Here is a 23,780-nt window from a genome sequence, read left to right as displayed (position 1 = left end):
TGACCCCGGCCTGGGGCAGCCCCCACCTAAGTGGCCTAAAATAAACACGGTGTGGAGAATGGAAATGTCACTTTGGCCAACGGGGGAATCTTTCTCCGAGATTGGATTTAAACTACATTATACAAGCAATTTCATGGACACTTAGCGCCACTCGGAGAGTCCCACAAAAAAAGGGACCAGCTCTTCATTTACCAGCCATAAATCAGCACTTGCTGTAATGAGCACAAAAACGTCACTTTTATGCAATTTTACAGATGAACAAAACTGGTGAAATTAACTGTGGTAACCTACTATAGTCAGCAAAAGCGGCTGCCGGGGGAAAAAATTATATCTGTATGTATTTTTGTTCCTCTTAAACTCTCTTCCCAAGCAAGTTTCTGCCATTGTGGTGTGAAAACTCATTTGTCCTCACCATTATACTTTCATTTGGAGTTTATCTTGAGTATCCAATGAGCCACCAACTGTGAAAATGATTAAATCTACAAAATCTATCTAATGGGCAGAATAAATTAGGTGTTTAAAACCTTAAGAAGAAAAAAAAAAACCCATGCCTGTTACTCGTTCCCATTCATTGAAAGCAGGGGCCTTCTGGCCCAGACTAGTTGGCAGGGCTCAGTACATGGTAAGCCCCATGCCAGCTGCACCCCTCAGAGCTTCTTGTTCGGAGCGCCTGACGACTCTGAGAGGTGGGAGGGGGACAAGGAAGCAGACAAGTTACGGCATTTGGCAGGTGGCCTCCAAGATCTGCCATGCCCCGGACCCCACTGATCCTCACCTCCTGGTGGCCACGCCCTTGTGTGGTCCCCTTCCACTCCAAATGGGCCTGATCTGTGTGACCTAGGAGACAGCACGGAAGCAAAGGGGTGTGACTTGCGGGGTTGGGTCATAAAAGACACTGCAGTTTCCTTCTTGCTCCTTCTCTCTTGACAATCACATGCTTTGGGGGAAGCAGCTGCCACAGGGGGACACTGGGGCAGCCCATGGGGAGGCCCACACAGGGGCGCGTGGCCTCCTGCCAGCAGCCACGTGAGCCTTCTTGGAAGCAAGCCACCCGGCCCTGGTTGAGCCTTCAGGTGGTGCAGCCCAGCCGACATCCTGACTGCAGCTTTCTAAGACCTGCAGCAGAACCACGCAGCTAAGCCGCTCCTGAATTCCTGACGCACCGGCACCATGAGAGCATGTGAATATTGATGTTTCCAGCCATTAACGTTTTGGAGCAACTTGTTACACAGCAACAGATACTGAAGATAGGCCCCATTTTGCAAATAAGGAAATGGGGGCCTACAGCTTCCTGAGACCACACAACTGGCGATGGGCAGAGTTTGGAGTTTGGGCCTGTCTGTCTGCCTTCCAAGTCATCTCCCGTGACCCCTGCGTACCCAGGGGCAGGCACCGGATGAAGCCAGGATACTCTTGAGGCCCTCTCTCTTTCTCCGTCGAATTAGGAGGAGGACAGTCAGCCTGGAGGCTCAGGGAGGCTGGAAGGGCCCCAGCACAGGCTGCGTGGCCAGGCAGTTCTCACCCCTGCCCTGGCTTCTGCCTTGCTCCCAGATACTGCCACCTGGAGGGCCTGTGCAGGTCTCACCTGGGTGGGTGTGTGCATAGTGGTCTTCGGGGTTTTGAATGTGAGCAACCTCAGGAGGGACATGGACCTGCAGGTCACCTGGCCTGGTCACGGTGCTGCTGTGACCCCTGGGAGGCTGAGAGTCTACAGCCCCCACTTTATACCTTCTCCTGGGCACCTCAATCCCAGACTTACCCCAGGGTACAGTGGCCATGGCTTGGGCTCTCTGGCCAGCTGGGCCAGACAGGACCCTTGCCGCAGCCTGGTGAAGGTTCCTGACCCTCTCCTGGGGGAGGGCCCAGCCACCAGTGTTCAGTGCAAATGTAATGACACAAAGGAAGGCCTCACAGGAAGCAGCCAGTCGAGCCCGCTGTCTGCAGTGAGCTTCAAAGCAGTGCTGAGGATGGGGGCAGTTTCGCAGTCCCTCTGGGCCCCACCCTCTGTGCCGGGCTGGGTCCTCCCGCTGGAGCTCTCCTCCAGGCCTGGGCTTCACCCCGTATGGGCCATGGCAGGTTCTGGTGGCCTGGGGCTCCCGAGCCGCTTGTCCCACTGCCTGCAGAACACAGTCAGTGCTCAGGAACGTTGTGTTGGATGACGGCGTGGCTGCGCCAAGTCACCGCACTTGGAGGGAATTAGTCCTTGGAGGAACTGAGCCAAAGAGCTCCTGGGGGGCTGCCCCTCAGGAGCCTCCCTCCAGTCGTGCATCCCCCAGCTGCCCCCGAGCCCCTCCTGTGTGCGGGCCTCTAGTGGGCCTTGGAGGTGTGGCACAGAGCAAACCTGAGTCCCTGCCCTCGCGGAGCTGACAATCTAGTTGTGGGGGGTGGGAGACAGTGACATACAATGTGTCAGACAGCAAGGAGCCCAGGAACAATAATAAAGCAGGGCTGGCAGTTTTAAAACCTGCCCATAAATCCTTTGGCACTTCTCCTGCAAGTTGAGCCTCATTTTCCTTCACCTGAACTAACGTAGCAGCTCAGTCCTGCTGGCTGGGATGCAGCAGACATGGCATCGCAGGACCACCACGGCCACACTGTGAAAGGCACTGTGGCTTCCACCTGGAGATCCAGGTGACTCTGTCTCTCGGGATGTCCGGCCCTGGAACCCAGCCACCGTGTTCTGGGATGCCCGAACATCAGCCTCCCGATGCGTGTGGGAGCAAGCCTGCAGAAGGTTCCAGCCCCCAGCCCGGGCTCCCGGCAGGCCCCGCACCCCACTCCCTGTGACAAGTGGAGCACAGACACCGTCTCCCCTGTGCCCTGTCCCTATCCCTGGCATACCAAGTGGCTATTTGACATCACTGAGTTTTGGGGTCATTTGTTACACAGCCACAGTGACCAGGACAGCAGGGTATGGCGGACCAAGGGACGCCTCATGTGGACACAGTGATCAGCAAAGAAGGTTTCTCTGATGAAGAGGCTTTTGAGGAAAGGCTGGACAGAGGTGAGGGAGTGGGGGCCCACGGACGTCTGATGAGGGCGGTGCGGGCGGCGGGACAGCAAGCAGAGGCTGAGGGGAGCCGTGGCCGTGTGGCTGGGGGGTAGGCCCAGCAGAGGAGGCATGGGTGTGGGGAGCACACAGGCTAGGCCTCCGGGGCCCCCACGAGGACCTGGGCTCTTGCTCCAGGAGCAGGAGAGCAGAGGGGGGCTTTGGGGAGGCCCCTCAGGCTCACGCAGTGGCGGGAACAGGGGCCCGAGGCAGGGGTCCCGGGAGTGCCGCGACTCCCCACGAGACGGAGCACCCAGAAATACGCCTTCCCTCTCAGGGGGGCAAGCCAAGTCTTGGGAAGAGCCCTGGGTGCCGGCAGTAGCCCTGCCTGGGAAGGGGGCATCTTATCTTTCCTCTGTGCGCTTCTGTAATTGCGTGTGGCTGGCCACAGCCACGGTGGCTTTCCAGTGGGACCCGGGTGCACGGCTCCCCCTCCTCCCAGGGTCCTGCCCTGGTGGCTGCGTCATGCAGCCTGCTTCAAAGCATCCTCCACTTCCCCTGGCCTTGAGTGGCCCAGGGCCCTCCCGCTCCTCGCCCACCGCCGCTGCCACACTGCCAGGCTCAAGGGTGCAGCACAGATGGCAGTGGGCAGTCTTTCGAGAACACGTCCAAATCATGGCTCCGCCACCCTGTGTGGCCTTGGGCAGGCGGCTGCCTCTGTCTGAGGGACAGTGGTGTGGCTGTGCTCTTGTTGAGTTCTTATGAGGACGACAGGGGCCTACCCTCAGCGGGTGCCACGGCTATTGACAGTGATGAGTTCACTGAAGCCCCTCTACTGCCTCTCTCTGTGAAACCCTCTATTAAGCCTGTTTGAAGTCTGAGCTGCTCAGGGTGGCCTTCGAGGTCCCGGCCCCCTGGCCCTGACCGCCCTCAGCGGCTCTCCCTCCGCTGAGTACCGGCTCTGGGCCAGGCACTGCGTCAAGTCCTATGGCCTTGCCCTTCTGCAGGCCTGGCTCCAGTAGGGGGGGTCCTGCGTTTCAGAAGAGCAAGTCAGACATTCAAGGAGCAGAGTGTCGCCGTGTTTCTGCTGACTGCTGGTGGACAGAGGGGCCGGGACTGAGCCAGAGGCCCAAGGCTGGGCAGGGACTGAAGTGGGTGGGCCAGGCGGGCCCTGCCCAGAGGCATTCACTTTGAAAACCATGTTCAAACAGTGCGCAGGGCAAACCACACACCTGGTAGGTGGAATGCAGCCTGTGGGCCGCCAGTTTGAGACTTCTGGTGGTGCAGAAAGGATCTGTGAGCCAGAGTTTGAGACCTGGCCACCCCCCACCCCCCGGGCCCCTGCTCTCAGTCGTTGGGCACCGTGGATGTTCCGGCTGGCTTCTGGAGCTGATGCACCTTCTCTCAGTGACCCAAATCCCACTGGTCCTTCAGAGTGTGGCCTGCGTGACGCCCAGCTGGACAACCTACTGATGGGGTCTGTGCCTGCCTGCTTCCTTCCCCTCCTGGTGGGAAGTCTCCTGCCTCTGGGTCCCCCACAACACCAGATAGGAGTGGCTGGTTATACCCAATACCAGATCGATCTGGGGTTGGGTGGAATTGTCCACACAGTGCCTGGCACACAGTAGGTGCTTGAATTATGTGCTGGGAGAGTGAAGTAAGACATGTTGCTGACATCCACCCTACCTCCAGTCCTGACATGCCCCCCAGAGCCCCATGATGTCTGTGTCCATTGACTTGTTTCCTGGGCTAGATTTGGAGGCCTTTGAGGGCAGGCCCTGCTCTCTCTCATCACCCTGGTGCCTAAAAGAACTTGTGGAACCACGGCAGGAGCTTGGGACAAGGTGCATGAACAACGGCGCAGAGCCCAGCAAATCCCTAGTGTCCAGGAGGCTGCAGGCCAGCCGCCACAGACAGAGCAGGGACGCCCATGGGCAGAGAAAGGCCTCTGCGCTGTGAACCACGCCGCCTCTGCCCCTGTTCTGCCCACCAGGGCCCCACTAAAGCCTTGTCGGGAAATTTAAAAGGCTGGCTGGAACTGCGGGTGAGTCGTCACTGCCATTAACTTAATGTTATGGGCCTTTTACAGGTGTGTTAAATAGACGTGGTTATTAACGAGTATATTAAGCCAATTAAAAGCAGCTCTTTGAGGGGGATTTAATACTGCTACAGGGAGACACCGAGAGTGGGCCTCGGCACCCTGCCTTTCGGGAGCGGGGAGGAGGGGAGGGTGGATGGAGGGTGGGGCTCTGCGGGGAGCCTGCAGAGAAGTGAGAAGCTCGGAGGACCTGACTATAGACAGGCTGTGGCCATCTGACGCCCAGCATTACCACTTGCTGCGGGTGACCTTGGGCCAGCGACTTAATGTGACCCTTAACTTCTCATCTTTGAGGCGATGAAGGGGTGGACGCGTCATGGGTTGTTGAGGTCGGGGCGGTGCTCTGCACAGGAAGGCATGTGCTACTTGCTCATCAAGGAGCAGTGGAGGTGGGGCGTCGCCGAGAGTCCCTGTCCCACACCGCAGGGCTCTCCGTGGGTAGATGCCAGTCCCTGTGGTACTGTCCCGCTGACGCGCCCCTGGAGAACGTATTCCCTTAGTGGGCCTTGGACTTTCTGGCTGTAGAGTGGAGTTACCTGTAGCCTTCCACAGGAGGGGAGGGAGAAGTAAAGGTGTGCAGGCACACAGTAGGTTTTCAGCAAATGCCCACTCTTTCCCAGGCTGTGGCTGCTTGTGCTACCGCCTCCTCCCATGGGCCCAGGAAGTCACAGCAGCAGTATCTGTGCTGAAATGGGCGGAGGGTGTCCAGGGCTGCTCCAGGGGCAGAGGGCCCGCCCAGCCCACAGTGGGGAGCAGCCTGCATCTGCATTCCCCTTCACTGCCACACTGCCCTTGGAGGTGGCAGCCTCCTGAATGCTCAATTAACGTGACACTAATTAGCTGGTGGTACCAGCAGAATCCCTAATGAGGCTGCCCAGGAGGGGGTGCAGGGAGGCGGCTGGGCCAGGGCAGATGCAGCTGCTCCCTGGCCTCCACTGGGAGGCATGTGGAGTGGGACCCGACCTGCCCCCAGCCGGGCCCTGAGCAGGGTGTGAAGCCAGGTGCCCCACTCACCAGATGGGGGACCTCAGGGGAGTGACGGCAGTTCCCTGGCCTCCATTTCCCTAAGGGGACTGAGTGAAGATCAAATGAAAGAATGTGCAGCTGAAAGCTTGGCACAAAGAGGGTGATCAGAAGAGGCTGGGCGCCTGGCCTTCTCACTTTCTGGGTCAGCTGGGCAGGGCAGGGTTATCACTGGGCACTGCACGAAGGACCCTGTCTCTTGCCCTCCAGCCACGTGCGTGTACACATGTGTGCAGGCTCACACACATGCTCACAGGCAGGTGCTCATAGGCACATGTGTCCCTGGAGTGGCTGAGGTGTCCCTGTGCATGGGGCTGGGAGTACTTTCCAGACCCTACCCTGTGCCTCAGTTTCCCTCACACGCTCCCTGACTGCGCTGCCTTTGGGAGCCCACTCCTCAGGCTCCCTGTACCCAGCCCCTGGCTTCATCTGTGTCCCAACTCCCCCTGTTGCATTTCTGCCTGTCCTCTGTCTTCCTGGTGGCTGCCCCTGCCCTGTGAACTATGGCCATATACCTATTCCTGTCTCCGCGTCCGTGCTGGCCTGAGCCACCTTCCCCTTCCCTCCCACTGCGGCCTCTGCCTCCAGCTCTCGTGCTCATCCCTCCACACCGCCATCCTTCTGTAGCCATGTGGCTCTCTATTCTGGAGGCTGGTCCATTAGAAGTGTAGCAGATGCCCTCTCTCAATTTTTGGCTGATCTTGACTTTATGGTACATGTTGCTTTTAAACTGTGGTTAATTTTAATGTGGCCCAAGTTACTTTCTTTATTTGGGCATTCTTTCAGTTTGCAAATGCTTCCTAAACTAAGGATGATACTCTCCACCATTGTCTTCAAAGAATGGTATGGTCTTTGCTTCCCACAGTATTAGGTTTTCAGTCTTCCTAGACTTACTTTCTGTGTGTGGTGTGATGTGAGGCAGGCTCCGGTGTCCTTTACTCTCTGCGGATAGGCGGATACCGCAGGCTGCCTATCTCCTCCCCAGCAATGGCTCAGCCACATGGTGCCAGCCTGAGCTGCTCCATCCCCCTCTGCTGGTCACTACCCCAGCCTCCAGGCCTGGTAGGACCTGAGCCTTCCCTACCCTTATCCTTGTGGTCAAAAGCCCATGGCCATTCTTGGCCTCTTGGTCTTTCCTTATCGACTTTGAAGTCAGCTTTTCAAGTTACACACACATACATACACCATCAGGATTAGGGATTGGATTGCATTTTTCCCATATTGAATCTCTGTCCATGTACATGACATATGTCTAGGTTTACTTAGTCTTTAAAAAAAATATTGAGTAAACTTGGATTTTACTCCATAAAGGTCATTTACCTCTTTTGTCAATTTAGGTTCCTTAATAAATTGTAGTGTATCATAGCTTGGATAAAATGGACATTTCCTAGAAAGACACAAAAACTACTGATTTAAGAATAGAAAACCTGAATAGACCTATAACAAAGAGATTCAATGGCAATCAAAACAGTACCCATAAATCAAAACCACAATGAGATACCACCTCACACCCACTAGGATGGCTATAATCAAAAAGACAGATGATAAGTTTTGGTGAGGATTGGAGAAATTGGACCTTCATATACCACTGGTGGGAATGTAAAACAGTGCAGCTGTTTTTGAAATCATTCTGGCAGCTCCTCAAAAAGTTAAACATAGAATTACCATGTGACCCAGCAATTCCACTTCTAGATAAATACACAAGAGAAATTAGCACATACATCTGCACAAAAATTTATACATGAATGTTCATAGCAGCACAACCCAAATGTCCATCAGCTGATAAATGGTAAATAAAACATGGCATATCCATACAATGAAATATTCCACAATAACCAGGAATGAAATACTGGCTTATGCTACTATATGGATGAACCTTGAAAACATTATAAAATCCAGGCACATAAGGCTACATAGTGAGTAATTCCATTTATATGCATTGTCCCAAACAGGTGAATCTAGAGAGAAAGTAGTTTAGGTGGTTGCCAGGGGATGGGAGGGGGCTAGCAGGGGAAATCAGGGGGTGACTACTAATGGCTGTTGGGATTTTCTTTGTGGTGATGAGAAAATGTTCTGCTAATGGTGGTGGGTCGTACAACTCTGAATTTACTAAAAAATTCACTAGTGCTTTGAATGGGTTAATTGTATGGTATGTGTTGCCATACACAAAAAACTATTTCCAAAAAGAATTGTAATAGCATCTTTTTAAAAAATACATTTTCCAACTCTGTTGGTGTAGAGCTGGAGCCGGCAAACTACTATATACTGGCCAAATCCAGCCTGCCACCTGCTTTTGTAAGTAAAGTTTTATTGGAACACAGCCATGCCTATTCATTTCTGTGTGTCTGTGGCTGTTTTCAGACTACAAAGCAGAACTGAATAGTTAAAACAGAGACTGCAGGGCTTGCAAAGCCGAAAATAACAGGTCTTCACAGAAAAAGTTTGCCAATCTGTTGTACGGAACACAACTGTGTTTGTGTGTTACTCTTTAACTGCTGTCTGGCTAAATTTTTATTTTCTTGGGGTATACGGATAGTTTTACTTCTTTCTAATCCTTACAACTTGTTGTATACTTTCCCTGTCTTACTGCGCTGTCAGGACCTCTGTACAGTGCGGGGAGGCAGCCATTTGGATCTTCACCTTCCTCTGATTTTGCCACCTCAGGTTGGTGTGCTGTGGACTGTGGCTGGATACTGTGCGACAGAAGACAGAGGCTGCTTGCCTTCCTGGTTCCCTAAAAACTTAAGTGTCTTTGTTAGATCATAAAGGGGGCTACCTGCCTCTGGCCCACCCGGCCCCTCCCCAGCTGCGGTCCTCGCCCAGGGGCAGTTCCAAAGGCAGGGGCCGTGTGGGACCTTCTCCTCGTCCTCCAGGCTGCACTCGGTAACAGCTACGTAATTGAATCTGCTGCCAGAGGCTTATTTTTAATTTTATTGGAATTTTAAATGGCTTTGCTTCTCCCACACTTTACAGTGTCAGGGGGAGCAGCTGCACCTGCAGGGATGCCTGTGGGGCAGTGGCTCCAGCCCACCCAGGGCAGGGTTGTTGGGCGAGAGGCAACAGGCGGGAGTGGGGAGAAGAGCAGCCCCCCGATCACATAGGCTTAGCAGGCCTTTCAAACTTATTGCCCATGAAGATGAGAGAGCTGGGCCAGGGAACCTCTGGTTCCCTTGTGCGTGTGGGAAGGGGGCTTCCCCTCCTGGGGGATGGGGCAGGTGAAGTGTGTGTCTGCTCCCAGATCCCTAGGGTTCTCTCCTGTCCTCATCCTCACATCACAGGAGGAAACTGAGGCCCACTCATGCCCAAGACCACACACACGGCCTATTCAGGGCACCTTAGTCTCAAAGCCTGCCCTGGGGTCTCGGGGAGGTGAGCAGCGTGGGTGCACGACCCTCACCCCCAGAGGAGCAGCCTGAGGCACAGAGAGGCTGTGTCACTTACCCAACTTCTGGCAGGGTGAGGGTGGAGGCTCACAGCAGGCAGTCTCCAGGGGCAGCTGCCTCGGTTCCCCCTCCTTGAATGACAGGTCCCTGAGTACCCGATGCTCCCCCATAAGCCAAGCCACCACAGTGCCTCTCTGGGGCTCTCTGCACAGCCTGTACTTTGAGCAGTGTGTGACTCAAAGCTTATGTATCCACACCGTGATGAGAAAGTCAAATATTTATTAGTGGGAAAGGTCCTGAGCAGCTGAGGAAAACAGGCCTCTGTCCCAGGCGTGGGAAGGTCCTGTTTGGGACCCAGGGAGTGCGCCCAGCTGGGAGCAGCCCAGGATCTTAGGCCTGAGGTAGGGGAGGGGAAATGGACTTTCCTTCCCCCACACCTTTTTTTTTTTCCTTTCTTTTTCTCCAGATAGCTGTCTAGTCACCTAGAACAGGCTATAACAGACGGCCACCTGTGGCCCCTGCTCCTCCACCTCCCAGACCTCAGGTCCCAGAGAGGGGAACTGCAGCCATTTAAGGTTCACTGGCCACGTTCTGTGCATATGCGGAGGTCGGTCCCCATGCAGCCCTGTGGAGTCAGCCCTCTCTGATCCCTTTCACAGGAAGAGGCAGGAGAGGGTCTCAAACTAGGCCACATCTTCCCCCTACCAGGCTTTCAACAGTATCATCACAGATGGTCAGATCTGGACGGCTTCTTGGCTTCATCTGACCTGAGCCCTCACTTCCCAGAGGGGGAGACACAGGCCCCAACAGGCCAACCCACTCATCACCCTGCACATGGCCCTGTCGAGACCTGTCTCCCTTGGTGAGAAACACTGGAGCTCACGGTCTGGTCATAAGGCTCAGGGCCAGTCCTTCCTGTCTCAGTTCTGTGGGGCTGCAGGGAAAAAGAGGGTCCACTTGGAGACTGACAGCCCAGCAGTCATGCCCAGGAGCCAAGGGCAGGAGCCTCTTCTGCCAGTTTTCCAGGCCTTGACCGGCAGCAGGGCACCCAATTTAATTTGCTTATCTCCTTTCCTGCCTCCCTCTTTCCTGTACTCTTCAATTACAGCAGTCAGTGTCCTTCCCAATAAGTATCAAGATGTCAAAGGTTCTGAGTGGGCAGGGAAGCAGGATGGCCTTGGTGGCCTCTGGTTCCAGCCTTGGAGTGGGAAGGGAGGAATAGCCCAGATTGTCATGCCTAGCCTGCCAGCAGGGGTCAAGGCAGGGAACCCCAGCAGCTGGACAGTAACAATCAAAGGCTAAAATGCATTGATCCTTTGAGCCAGCAAGTCCATCCTGGAAGAATTTTTCTGCACAGATATTTACACATGTACAAAGATGCTCATTACAGCACTGTTCAGAATAGCACGAGACTAGAAACAACCTAAATGTCCATCAGCAGAGGAATGGTTAAAAATGTTATTCTTAGTGCAATGGAATACAATGCAAGTATTAGAATGAGGGCATTCTTTCTATCAGATGTGGAATGATCGCCAAGATATATTAGTGAGGAAAAGAGGCAAGGAGCTGGGAAGAATGTGTTGGGGGGCAAATGTTTATATAAAAGGTATTACTGCCCCTCACAAATATACATACTTTTCTGGAAGGTACTTAAGAAGCTGCTAATGCTGATTTCCTCTAGGAAGAGTTAAAATCTTTGCTGTAAATTCTTCCTATTTTTGAATTGGGTGCCATGGACAATCTATTCAGTTAAGTACTTAGTTTTATAAAAGACAATGAGATATTCTCCCTGGAGGTCATGTATGAGAGGAGCTGTGCATGAAAAATATTTTTTCTTAAAACCAAAGGCCCTCCGTGGGAATGTAAACTGGTTCAACTGTTGTGGAAAGCAATATGGAGGTTCCTCAAAAAACTAAAAATAGAAACACCATTTGACCCAGTAATTCCACTCCTAGGTATTTACCCAAAGAAAACAAGATACCTGATTTGAAAAGACATATGCACCCCTATGTTTATTGCAGCACTATTTATAATAGCCAAGATATGGAAGCAACCTAAGTGTCCATCAGTAGATGAATGGATAAAGAAGAGGTGATATATATACACAATGGAATATTATTCAGCCATAAAAAGAAAAATCCCACCATTTGCAACAACATGGATGGATCTAGAGAGTATTATGCTCAGTGAAATAAGCCAAGTAGAGAAAGACAAATACCAAATGACTTCACTCATTTGTGGAGCATAAAAACAAAGCAAAACTGAAGGAACAAAAAGGACTAGTGGTTACCAAAGGGGAGAAGTTGGGGAGGGAGAGAGAAAGGGATTAAGCGGCATTATAATTAGCACTCATAATACAGGTACATCACGGGGAAGGCAGTATAGGACGGAGAAGACAAGTAATGACCTTATAACATCTTACTACACTGATGGACAGTGACTGCAACAGAGGGGGTGAGGACTTGATAATATGGGTGAATGTTGAAACCACAGTGTTGTTTATGGGAAACTATCATAAGATTAATGATACTTATAAACAAACAAACAAACAAACTCAAAGGCCTTCCCAAATTATCTGTGTCTGTTCACTATTCTGTTTTAATGAGGCAGACAAATATTTATCTAAACCCCTCTCTGGAAGAACCCCAACAGAGGACCTTCACTTTTGAGGATGTTACTATAATATCTTAGGTGCCCCTACTACTCCTGAAAATACCCTGAAAGCAACATGGAACAAAAACCTAAGTTCCATTTTTGGCAAAGCTAGGAGCTAGCTAAACCCCCTCAACAAAAAGGCAACCCACTGTGTGGGAGAATATATTTGCAAATTATATATTTTGGACATTAGCCCCTTATCAGATCAAGAACTCATACAACACAACACTAAAAAAAAAAAAAAATCCAATTAAAAAATGGGCAAAGGACCTGAATAGATTTTTTTCCAAAGACAATATACAGATGGTCAATAGACACATGAAAAGACAATGTTCCATGTCACTGATCATTTGGGAAATGCAAATTAAACCACAATGTGGTAGCACCTCACACCAGTCAGAAAGGCTACTACCCAAAAGACAAGAAATAACAAATATTGGTGAGGCTGTGCAGAAAAGGGAACCTTCCTACACTGTTGGTAGGAATATACATTGGTGCAGCCACTGTGGAAACAATATGAAGGTGCCTCAAAAACTAAAAATAGAAATACCATAAGACCCAGCAATTCTACTCCTGGGAATTTACCCAAAGAAAACAAAACCACTAATTCAAAAAGATATATGTATGCCTATGTTCACTGCAACATTATTTACAATAGCAAAGATATGGAAGCAATCCAAATGCTCACTGACAGAAGAATGGAAGAAGATGTGGTTTATATACATAATAGAGTATTACTCAGCCCTAAAAAGAAGGAAATCTCGCCATTTGCAACAACCTGGATGGACCTAGAGGGTATTATGCTAAGTGAAATAAGCCTGGCAGAGAAAGACAAATACCATATGATTTCACTTACATGTGGAATCTAAAACACAAAACAAAAAATAAACAGGCCCACAAATATAGACAATAGACTGTTGGTTACCATGGGGATGGGGTGGGTTTTGGTAAAACAGGTGAAGTGGGTAAAGAGGTACAAACATCCAGTAATGTATATAATTACTGAGTCACTGTGTTGTACATCTGAAACCAATATAATATTATATACCAACTGAATTCCCCCCAAAAGTGGACAGGCTGCCCAACACAACAGGGATCAAGTGGGCCTGAGAGAGGAGGCAGAGGGTGCCACAGCTATAGATTTCTGAAAGAGCCAGCACTGTACACTTACCAAATGTGAGGTACAAAATCTAAACCCCCTTCAGCAGTGAAACCAGGAGTACATCAGCTGGTGACAGAGCTTTCCTAGACCCAATTTGTTCCAAAGAGCAAAGAAGGTAGGGCTAAATAAGAAATCCCACAAATAAACTATATTTTCAGGAGACTGTGTGTCTCTGAGGCAACTGGAGGGAAATAGCTGGACCTGGAAAAACTCACCTCTTTCAGAGGCAAGTAATCAAAAGTGAGCCAGTACAGAACCTAGTCAACATATATAAGAAAACTGATGGAACAGCAAAGCATAAGTTAAGTAGTGGTTGGCACAAAACACTTCCATCAGAAAAATGTGGCCACAGAAGAGACGAAGATTATAGCCAAATATTTAATTGTGAAGGAAATACTTAGAAACACAATTGTTTCTATATCAAAAACACAAAGGAGATATACAAGAGCAGAAGAAAAAACTTATTGTAAAACCAAATGGGGAAAACACAATGAGCACACAGGAAGAAAGAAAACACAGGAAAAAAAGGTAGCAAAATGAAAAGGAAAAAAAAGTTTAAGTTAGAGGAGGATATATAGGGAAGAAAGATGAAAGACAGTCAATCAATCTATGCTTAACTAGAGTCCCCAAATAAGAAACTAAAGTAATACAAGCTGTGGATCTGCCTGTCAGAAAGGTATGGTGGTATGTTCGAAGAAAAAGAGACTGAACAGACAACCTCAAGACACATGCTAGTAAAGTAAAGGCATAAAAATATGGAAAGATCAAAAAGAAATATAAAGGAGAAAAAAAACAGGCTTCAACTTCTCCATGGCAACATTCAGCATGAGAAGAGAATAGAAGAAGGTCTATAAAAAATCTTCAAGGAAACAAAGTGACCCAGGGATTACGTTTTACTCATTTAAGTGGGAAGCTGACAGACATCTGAACTTTCAGGGACTCCAGGAGGGTTGTTCATATGAAGCCTTGAGCCATCTGTTAGAGGGCCAATTTGGGATGATGGGAGGCTAAGGGAAAAAGATTGGTGGTGAGCACTAACCCTATTTATGTAGGAGACTCAGACTGAAACAGCTGCAGGGCTGTGGTTCTCACAGCATAAGCCTTGGGAATAGAGCAAAGGTTCTGCTAGTAACAAAAGGGAAAGAGGGGACAGTAGTATAAGTACATGGATAGCCTCATCTTTAATAGCTGGGATCAAAAGACATCATTTAAAGCTGATGTCAGGTAATAGAGGTTTAAAACAATAACAGAGGTTTAAAATGATGACATGCACTCCAAGAAGTTGTACAGAGAAAGTAAATACATTAATTTCATTATTTTGTCCATCTTAGGGAAAGTAATAGATACTAGTCCAAAGAAATAAAAGAACTGGGGTATTACTTAAAGTTGTATCACTAGAAAAAAATCACCAGCCTTCCTTATGAATAGTAGAGACAAAGCAGAGAACACAGGTCACATAGGGAAAAACCTTTGAAAGCAATTAAAACAAAGCCCAAAATGACTGGAGACTAGATATCAGTTACATCAATAAATGTAAATGGGCTAAACTCTCAAAAAGTTTTAAAAAGACATTCAGATTGGATCACAAAGCTAAATCCAACTCTATAGTATGAGTCACATCTTAAAGTAATTCAGAAAGGTTAAAGTAACAGGATTGGCAAAGGTTTCAAGAAAAATGTGAATTCAAAATGCAGAGGTTACCAACTTAATAGGTAAAAGTGAATCCAGGGTGCTAGCTTCAGCAGCACACATAGTAAACTTGGAATGATACAGAAAAGATTAGCATGACCCCTGCACAAGGATGACATGCAAATTCGTGAAGCATTCCATATTTTTACAGAATATGATTCATAACATACAAAGAATGGAGGAGGAAGAAAAAGGAGGAAAAAAAAAAAGAACCCTTAGGTTGTGTTTGTAATAGCATATGAAGTGAGTTAAATTAGACTGTTAGATAGTAAGGTAATTACCCTTGAACCTTTGGTAACCATGAATCTAAAGCCTGCAATGGCAGTAAGTACATACCCATTGATAATCAACCTAAATGTAAACGGTCTGAATGCACCAATCAAAAGACATAGAGTTACTGAATGGATAAAAAAAGAAGACCCATCTATATGCTGCCTACAGGAGACTCACTTCAAACCCAAAGACAAACCCAAAAGCATCTATACACTGCCTACAAGAGACTCACTTCAAGCCCAAAGACTGAAAGTAAAGGGATGGAAAAAGATAATTCATGCAACTAATAGTGAGAAAAAAGCAGGAGTAACAGTACTTGTATCAGACAAAATAGACTTCACAAACAAAGTAACAAGAGACAAAGAAGGACATTACATCATGATAAAGGGGTCAGTTCAATAAGAGGATATAACTATTATAAATATCTATGCACCTGACACAGGATCACCTACGTATGTGAAACAAATACTAACAGAATTAAAGGGGGAAATAGAATGCAATGCATTCATTTTAGGAGACTTCAACACACCACTCACTCCAAAGGACAGATCAACCAGACAGAAAATAAGTAAGGAGACAAGAGGCACTGAACAATGTATTAGAACAGATGGACTTAACAGACATCTACAGAACACTCCATCCAAGAGCAACAGGATACACATTATTCTCAAATGCACATGGAACATTTTCAAGAATAGATCACATACTAGGCCACAAAAAGAACCTCAGTAAATTCAAAAAGACTGAAATTGTACCAACCAACTTCTCAGATCACAAAGGTATGAAACTAGAAATAAATTATGCAAAGAAAATGAAAAAGCCCACAAACACATGTAAGCTTAATAACATGCTCCTAAATAATCAATAGATCAATGACCAAATAAAAACAGAGATCAAGCAATATATGGAGACAAATGACAACAATAATTCAACAACACAAAAATCTGTGGGATGCAGTGAAGGCCATGCTAAGAGGGAAATATATTGCAATACAGGCCTACCTCAGGAAAGAAGAACAATCCCAAATGAACAGTCTAAAACTCACAATTAATGAAACTAGAAAAGGAAGGACAAATGAGGCCCAAAGTCAGTAGAAGGATGGATATAATAAAGATTAAAGCAGAAATAAATAAAATTGAGAAGAATAAAACAATAGAAAGAATCAATGAAAGCAGGAGCTGGTTCTTCAAGAAAATAAAATAGATAAACCCCTGGCCAGATTTATCAAGAAAAAGGGAGTCTACACACATAAACAGAATCAGAAATGAGAAAGGGAAAAATCACTATGGACAACACAGAAATACAAAGAATTATGAGAGAATACTATGAAAAATTACATGGTAACAAACTGGATAACCTAGAAGAAATGGACAACTTTCTAGAAAAATACAACCTTCCAAGGCTGATCCAGGAAGAAACAGAAAATCTGACCAGCAAATAAATTGAATTGGTAATCAAAAAACTACCTAAGAACAAAACACCTGGACCAGATGGTTTCACTGCTGAATTTTATCAAACATTTAGTGAAGACCTAATACCCATCCTCTTTAAAGCTTTCCAAAAAGTAGAAGAGGAGGGAATACTCCCAAACTTATTCTATGAGGCCAACATCACTCCAATACCAAAACCAGGTAAAGACACCACAAAAAAAGAAAATTACAGACCAATATCCCTGATAAATATAGATGCAAAAATACTCAGGAAACTGAATTCAAAAATACATCAAAAAGATCATCCATCATGATCAAGTGGGATTCATCCCAGGGATGCAAGGATGGTACAACATTCGAAAATCCATCAACATCATCCACCATCAACAAAAAGGACAAAAACCACATGATCATCTCCATAGATGCTGAAAAAGCATTCAACAAAATTCAACATCCATTCATGATAAAAACTCTCAACAAAATGGGTATAGGGGGCAAGTACCTCAACATAATAAAGGCCATATATGACAAATGCACAGCCAACATCATACTTAACAGTGAGAAGCTGAAAGCTTTTCCTTTAAGATCGGGAACAAGACAAGGATGCCCACTCTCCCCATTTCTATTCAACATAGTTCTGGAGGTCCTAGCCATGGCAATCAGACAACACAAAGAAATACAAGGCATCCAGATTGGCAAGGAAGAAGTCAAATTGTCCCTGTTTGCAGATGACATGATATTGTACATAAAAAAATCTAAAGAATCTACTCCAAAACTACTAGAACTAATATCTGAATTCAGCAAAGTTGCGGGATACAAATTAATACACAGAAATCTGTTGCATTCCTATACACTAATGATGAACTAGCAGAAAGAGAAATCAGGAAAACAATTCCATTCACAATTGCATTAGTAAGAATAAAATACCTAGGAATAAACCTAACCAAGGAAGTGAAAGACCTATACCCTTAAAGCTACAAGACACTCTTAAGAGAAATTGAAGAGGACACTAATAAATGGAATTCATCCCATGCTCTTGGGTAGGAAGAATTAATGTTGTCAAAATGGCCATCCTGCCTAAAGCACTCTATAGATTCAAGGCAATCCCTATCAAAATACTAACAGCATTCTTCAATGAACTAGAGCAAATAGTTCTAAAATTCATATTAAATGTCAAAAGACCCCGAATAACCAAAGCAATCCTGAGAAGGAAGAATAAAGCGGGGGGAACTACGCTCCCTGACTTCAAGCTCTACTACAAAGCTACAGTAATCAAGACAATTTGATATTGGCACAAGAACAGACCCACAGACCAGTGGAACAGAACAGAGAGCCCAGATATAAACTCAAGCATATGTGGCCAATTAATATACGATAAAGGAGCCCTGGATATACAATGGGGAAATGACAGCCTCTTCAACAGCTGGTGTTGGCAAAACTGGACAGCTACATGTAAGAGAATGAAACTGGATTATTGTCTAACCTCATACACAAAAGTAAACTCAAAATGGATCAAAGACCTGAATGTAAGTCATGAAACCATAAAACTCTTAGAAAAAAATATAGGCAAAAATCTCTTGGACATAAACATGAGCAACTTCTTCATGAACCTGTCTCCCCGGGCAAGGCAAACAAAAGCAAAAATGAACAAGTGGGACTATATCAAACTAAAAAGCTTCTGTACAGCAAAGGACACCATCAGTAGAACAAAAAGACATCCTACAGTATGGGAGAATATATTCATAAATGACATATCCAATAAGGGGTTGACATTCAACTTATAGAAAGATCTCACGCACCTCAACAAACAAAAAGCAAATAAGCCAATTAAAAAATGGGCAGACAAGCTGAACAGACACTTCTCCAAAGAAATTCAGATGGCCAACAGGCACATGAAAAGATGCTCCACATCGCTAATCATCAGAGAAATGCAAATTAAAACCGCAATGAGAAATCACCTCACACCAGTTCGGATGGCCAACATCCAAAAGACAAACAACAACAAATGTTGGTGAGGATGTGGAAAAAGGGGAACCCTTCTACACTGCTGGTGGGAATGTAAACTAGTGAAACTATTGTGGAAAGCAATATGGAGGTTCCTCAAAAAACTCAAAATAGAAATACCATTTGACCCAGGAATTCCACTCCTAGGAATTTACTGATATAGAATGCAGGAGCCCAGTTTGAAAAAGTCATATGCACGCCTATGTTTATCACAGCACCATTTACAATAGCCAAGAAATGGAAGCAACCTAAGTGTCCATCTGTAGATGAATGGATAAAGAAAAGGTGGTACATATACACAATGGAATATTATTCAGCCATCAGAAGAAAATAAATCCTACCATTTGCTACAACATGGATGGAGCTAGAGGGTATTATGCTCAGTGAAATAAGCCAGGTGGAGAAAAACAAGTATCAAATGACTTCACTCATCTGTGGAATATAAGAACAAAGAAAAAACTGAAGGAACAAAACAGCAGCAGAATCACAGAACCCAAGAATGGACTAACAGTTACCAAAGGGGAGGATGGGTGGGAAGGGAGGGATAAGGGGGGAAAGGGAGCATTACAATTAGCACACACAATGTAGCGACACGGGGGGACATGGGAAAGGCAGTATATACAGAGAAGACAAGCAATGATTCTGCAGCATCTTACTATGCTTATGGACAGTGACTGTAATGCGATATGTAGGGGGGACTTGATAATAGGGGAAGTCTAGTAACCATAATGTTGTTCAAGTAATTGTACATTAATGATATCAAAAGAAAAGAAAAGAAAGAAATTGTAACAAACTAGCTTCTCAGACCAGAAAGGTACGAAGCTAGAAAAAAAAAAAAAACCACAATGACATATCACCTCTCACCAGTTAGGATGGCCAACAACAACGACGACAACAACAACAAAATTGAATCCAGGCCAGAAAGAATTAAATACAGCAAAGAAGGATGCAACTCATTGTGAAGATTTAAGGTATTAATATCTGAGTTAAATAACACTGCAACACCATTCATAAGGCCACAGGTATAGGGACAAGAGGAAATAAACTGGAACACATTAGCACTAGGTGTCTAATTCATTTCTCTATTCATGACAGGTAAGTAAGGATATAGAAGATCTAACTAATATAATCAATGGGGTAGATATGATTGGCATACACCAAACTCTGAATCCTGAAAACAGAGTCATGTCATCTTTACAAGTCCCATGAAAAGGTCACAAGACTCACAAAGATAATCATAGATTATACTGTCAAGAAAACTTCACTAAAATACAAAGTAGTAGAAATCACAGGCAACAGTCTCTGATCATAATGCAATAATACTAGAAATAATTAAACATAAAAGTACCTATCTAGGTGGATAGGTGGGACTCCAATGAGTCTTAGGCCAAAGAAGAAATCAAACCAAAATTATAAAATATCTAGAAAATGATGAGAAAAATACTATGTATTAGGCCTATAGGATATAGCTAAAGGAGTACTCAGAGAATTCATAGCCTTAATTTTTCCATTTTTTCATGTTTACCAGTAAAAACTTTAAGCCTCTAAAGAAATTTTTAAAAAAAAGGAAAGCTGGAAGATAAAAGCATAAATTAACAAATTAGGAACCAGGAAAGTGTAATTACTAATAAATAAATCCTAAAGATGCATCTGTGGGAAAGGGGGATAGATAACCTCATTAGCTAACTAACCTAATCAAGAAAAATGGTGTTGGTGGGAGGATAAAATATGCAATGTAAGAAATAAGGATGAAATAATCATTTAAAAGAATTCTAAATTATTTAGCTCAACTTCATGCAAATAAACTTGAAAACCTGAATAAAATGAATACTTTTACAGAACAACATAATTTAACAAGCAGTAGAATAATTAAAACAGGTCACTATTACAGAAGAAACACAGACAATTATCAAAGAGCTACTCACCTATCCCAAATAAATGTACTAGTCTGGGGAGTTTTCATAGAGGACCAACAAATCTTTAAAGAATCCATTTCTACTTAAACTGTTACAAATGTGTTAACATAGAATAAGAAGGAAAGCCTTCATTCTCTTTATGATGCAACTATAAAATTGATAGCAAAACCCATCCCAAGAAAGAAAATTGAAGACTAATCTCACTAATAAAATTGAGGCAAAACTTCTAAATAAAATAGCAAATCTAATCCAGCAACATATTAGAAGAAATATTCACCAAGACCACAGGGGATTCAACCAGGAATGCAAGGATGGTTCAATATTAAGAAATCTATATCATTACTCCTATTAATACATCAAAAGAAAATATATGATCAACTTCATATATACTGAGAAGTCATTTTGTAAACTTCAACTTCCATTCTAGATTTTTTAAATTCTTAATAAAACAGGAATAGGGGGACACTTATTTAACATAGTGAAATAACTGCCCCCAAAACCAGCATTTTGTGTACTGGGAAAATCCTAGAAGCATCTCATTAAAAGTCAGGGATGAAGCAAGAGTACATATTTTCACCACTATTATTTTACATTGTTCCAATGATAATTGCTCACAGCATTAAAAAAGACAAAGAAATTAAGGTATAAAATTTCCAAAGTAGGAGATAAAATTACCATTTCCGATGATAAAACAGTATAACTGGAAAATCTAAGCGCTAAGTTGAAAAATGGTTACAAACAATAATTCAGTAAGGCAGCGGAAGTTAATAGTCTTTACTATAACAACCTCTATTTATGAAAGAGAAGATTGGCCCAAAAAGGTTAAATATCCAGAAGTAAACATAAAAATGTGCAAGAAAGATCTAAATGAAGCAAATATTAAAATATTCCTGAGATGTTGGAAAAAGCAGAAGGGTGTATCATGTTCTTGGAGGGAAAGACATCATCATAAAAACACTTCTTCCTAAATTATAAATTTCATGCAATTCCAGTAAAAACACAAGCAGGATTTTTGGTCTTACCTAGATAAGTTGATTCTATAGTTCAGACAGAAAAATAAATAGAACACATCCAAGGAAATTCTGCATGGGGAGGGAGGATGGAGAATCACAAGGAACTACAGATGTCACCAAATATTAAAATGTGGTATATGCATCCTACAATATGAATGAACCTTGAAAGCATTATGCTAAGTGAAAGAGCCAATCACAAGAGGCCACATGCTGTATAATTCCCTATTTACGAAAGTCCAGAATAGGGGAATCTATGCAGAAAGAAGAGGGGCTGGGGGAATAAGGGAGTGGCTGCTAATGGGTAAGGGGTTTCTTCTTGAGGTGATAAAAATATCCTAAAATTGTGGTGGTAGTTACAAAATTCTGTGACTATACTAAAAGCCATTGAATTGTACACTTCAATGGACTGTACGGTATGTGCATTTCAACAAAACTGTTAAAATTTTTAGAAAGGTATTAAAACTACAATAATTAAAACCATATTGCACTGATTACTTGAACATGCTTGGATCCACACCTCACACTTTATACCAGATAAATTACAAAACAGAGATCATCTATTTTAAAAATCAAACCATGAAAGACTAGAAGTTAAAACTAAACCATAAGAGACATAGAAATCCTAAGGAAATTTTTATCAAAACAATCCCAGCAAGAGGTAGGACGTTCTAAGTATGACACAAAATCCAAAGGCCATGAAAGGAAATACATATTTCTTTTCTCAAAAGAAAATTCCTCCATGGCAGAATCAGGGACAAATGACAAATTGGAGAAGACACCTGCAATTCGTAAGACGGAGGGGGGTCTAATTCCATCATACAAAGAGCTCCTGCAAATCCATAAGGACAAAAAGAACCCAATAGAAAAAGTGGACCAAGGAGACAAATAGGTAAGTTCTAAGGAAAAACAAATGGCCAAACATGAAAAGATGTCCAACCTCATTCATAGTGAACTTAAAACTATACTGTGATCCTGTTTTCACTAGTCAGGCAAGCAAAGCCCGAGAGTCTGATGCCACGGTGAGGGTGTGGAGAAACAGGCTCTCTCACACAACAGCCTCTAATGGTGTCAGGCCACACCTATCCGAACTGCAAAGTACCAAATCACACATACCGTTGACTCCATTATTTCCACTTCTAGAAATTATCCTGTAGTTTTATTCGCACCTTTGGGACACATACATGGTGGTTTCCTGCTGTGCTGCTTGTAATGAACAGGTTGGGTCCAGTCTATACAGGGCACTGGTCAAATTATGGCTCATCCTTGCTATGGAAAACGATGTGGCAAAAGAATGAGGAGGCTCTTTAGAGGCTGACAGAGGATGTATTGCTAAGTGAAAAAGGGAGAGCAGGACTATGTTCCAGGTATGCTGGGACATGCATAAAACATCAGGAAGGACACATAGGAAGCTTACAACGTTGGCTGCCTCTGGGCAACAGGAGAGGGAAACTTTTGTCTATATACCCCTTCATTCCTTTTGAATACTGGACCATATCAGTGTGTTGACCTTGTCTAAAGATAAATTCATATTAGGGAAGAAAAAAGCAACAGCATGAGCACAATGATAAATGGCACCCAATCCTGTGCTATAAGGCAGATGCAATAGGGAGAGGTGGGGACTGTGGTGAATTGGAGCTAGAGGTCCCCTTTAAGGAGACAATAGTTCTCATCAACAGCTACAGTTCAGGAACTCAGGCCTATGTTGCTATATCCTCTGACTTTTTTTTTTTCAAGACACACTAGAAATCTAGATTTTTATGCAGACCTCCCTGTTTTTAAGTGTTTTCAAATATTTTCAATTAAAAGAACCCTATGGTGACTAAAAGAGAGTTGATGATCTCTGTCCTAGATAGTCAAGGAGAACAGACCCTTAGAGGTCACCAAGTCCAGCTCCTTAATTTGACACATTGAAAAAGCAAGCCCAGAGAGGGGAAGGACATGCCCAAGATCACATACCATATCAGGCCCTGAGCTCGGATCCCATTTAAGACTATGTTTCAACATTATCTGGCTTTCTGATAATGCAGGAACATGATAGTGACTGAGACCGACATGGCATACTGCTGGGTCCCAGGAGAGGGGCCCAGCCGGGGCCATAGTGCTGGCAGGGGTCAGAAGGCTGCTGGGAAGAGGTGGTCACACCCA

At 45.1% G+C, this 23,780-nt stretch overlaps 1 protein-coding gene and 1 non-coding gene across 7 annotated transcripts in view; one reads left to right on the top strand and one right to left on the bottom strand.

The window, feature by feature from the left end:
* FAM222A (family with sequence similarity 222 member A) overlaps nt 1-23,780 on the bottom strand; it is a 58,766-nt gene that overhangs the window by 5,501 nt on the left and 29,485 nt on the right. The window contains exons 1-2 of one of the 6 annotated variants that reach the window (XM_037004321.2): nt 9,552-23,633; nt 776-837 (exon numbers count right to left, since the gene is read on the bottom strand). The exons of 4 other annotated variants lie outside the window; for them this stretch is intronic. Coding sequence is in view for 1 of the 2 variants with exons in the window: in XM_037004319.2 (XP_036860214.1) it covers nt 9,552-9,663 (112 nt within the window). In the remaining variant the exon portion in view is untranslated. Of the gene's footprint in view, nt 1-775; nt 838-9,551; nt 23,646-23,780 lie in introns of those variants that run through there. One more of the 6 variants, XM_037004319.2, reaches the window with a different exon arrangement.
* On the top strand, nt 15,040-15,146 carry LOC118969690 (U6 spliceosomal RNA). Its single transcript, XR_012125976.1, has one exon. It is a non-coding gene; the product is annotated as a U6 spliceosomal RNA (small nuclear RNA).

Source organism: Manis javanica, chromosome 15, assembly GCF_040802235.1.
Source record: "Manis javanica isolate MJ-LG chromosome 15, MJ_LKY, whole genome shotgun sequence".
NCBI lineage: Eukaryota > Metazoa > Chordata > Mammalia > Pholidota > Manidae > Manis > Manis javanica.
This window is presented reverse-complemented; position numbering and strand designations above follow the sequence as displayed.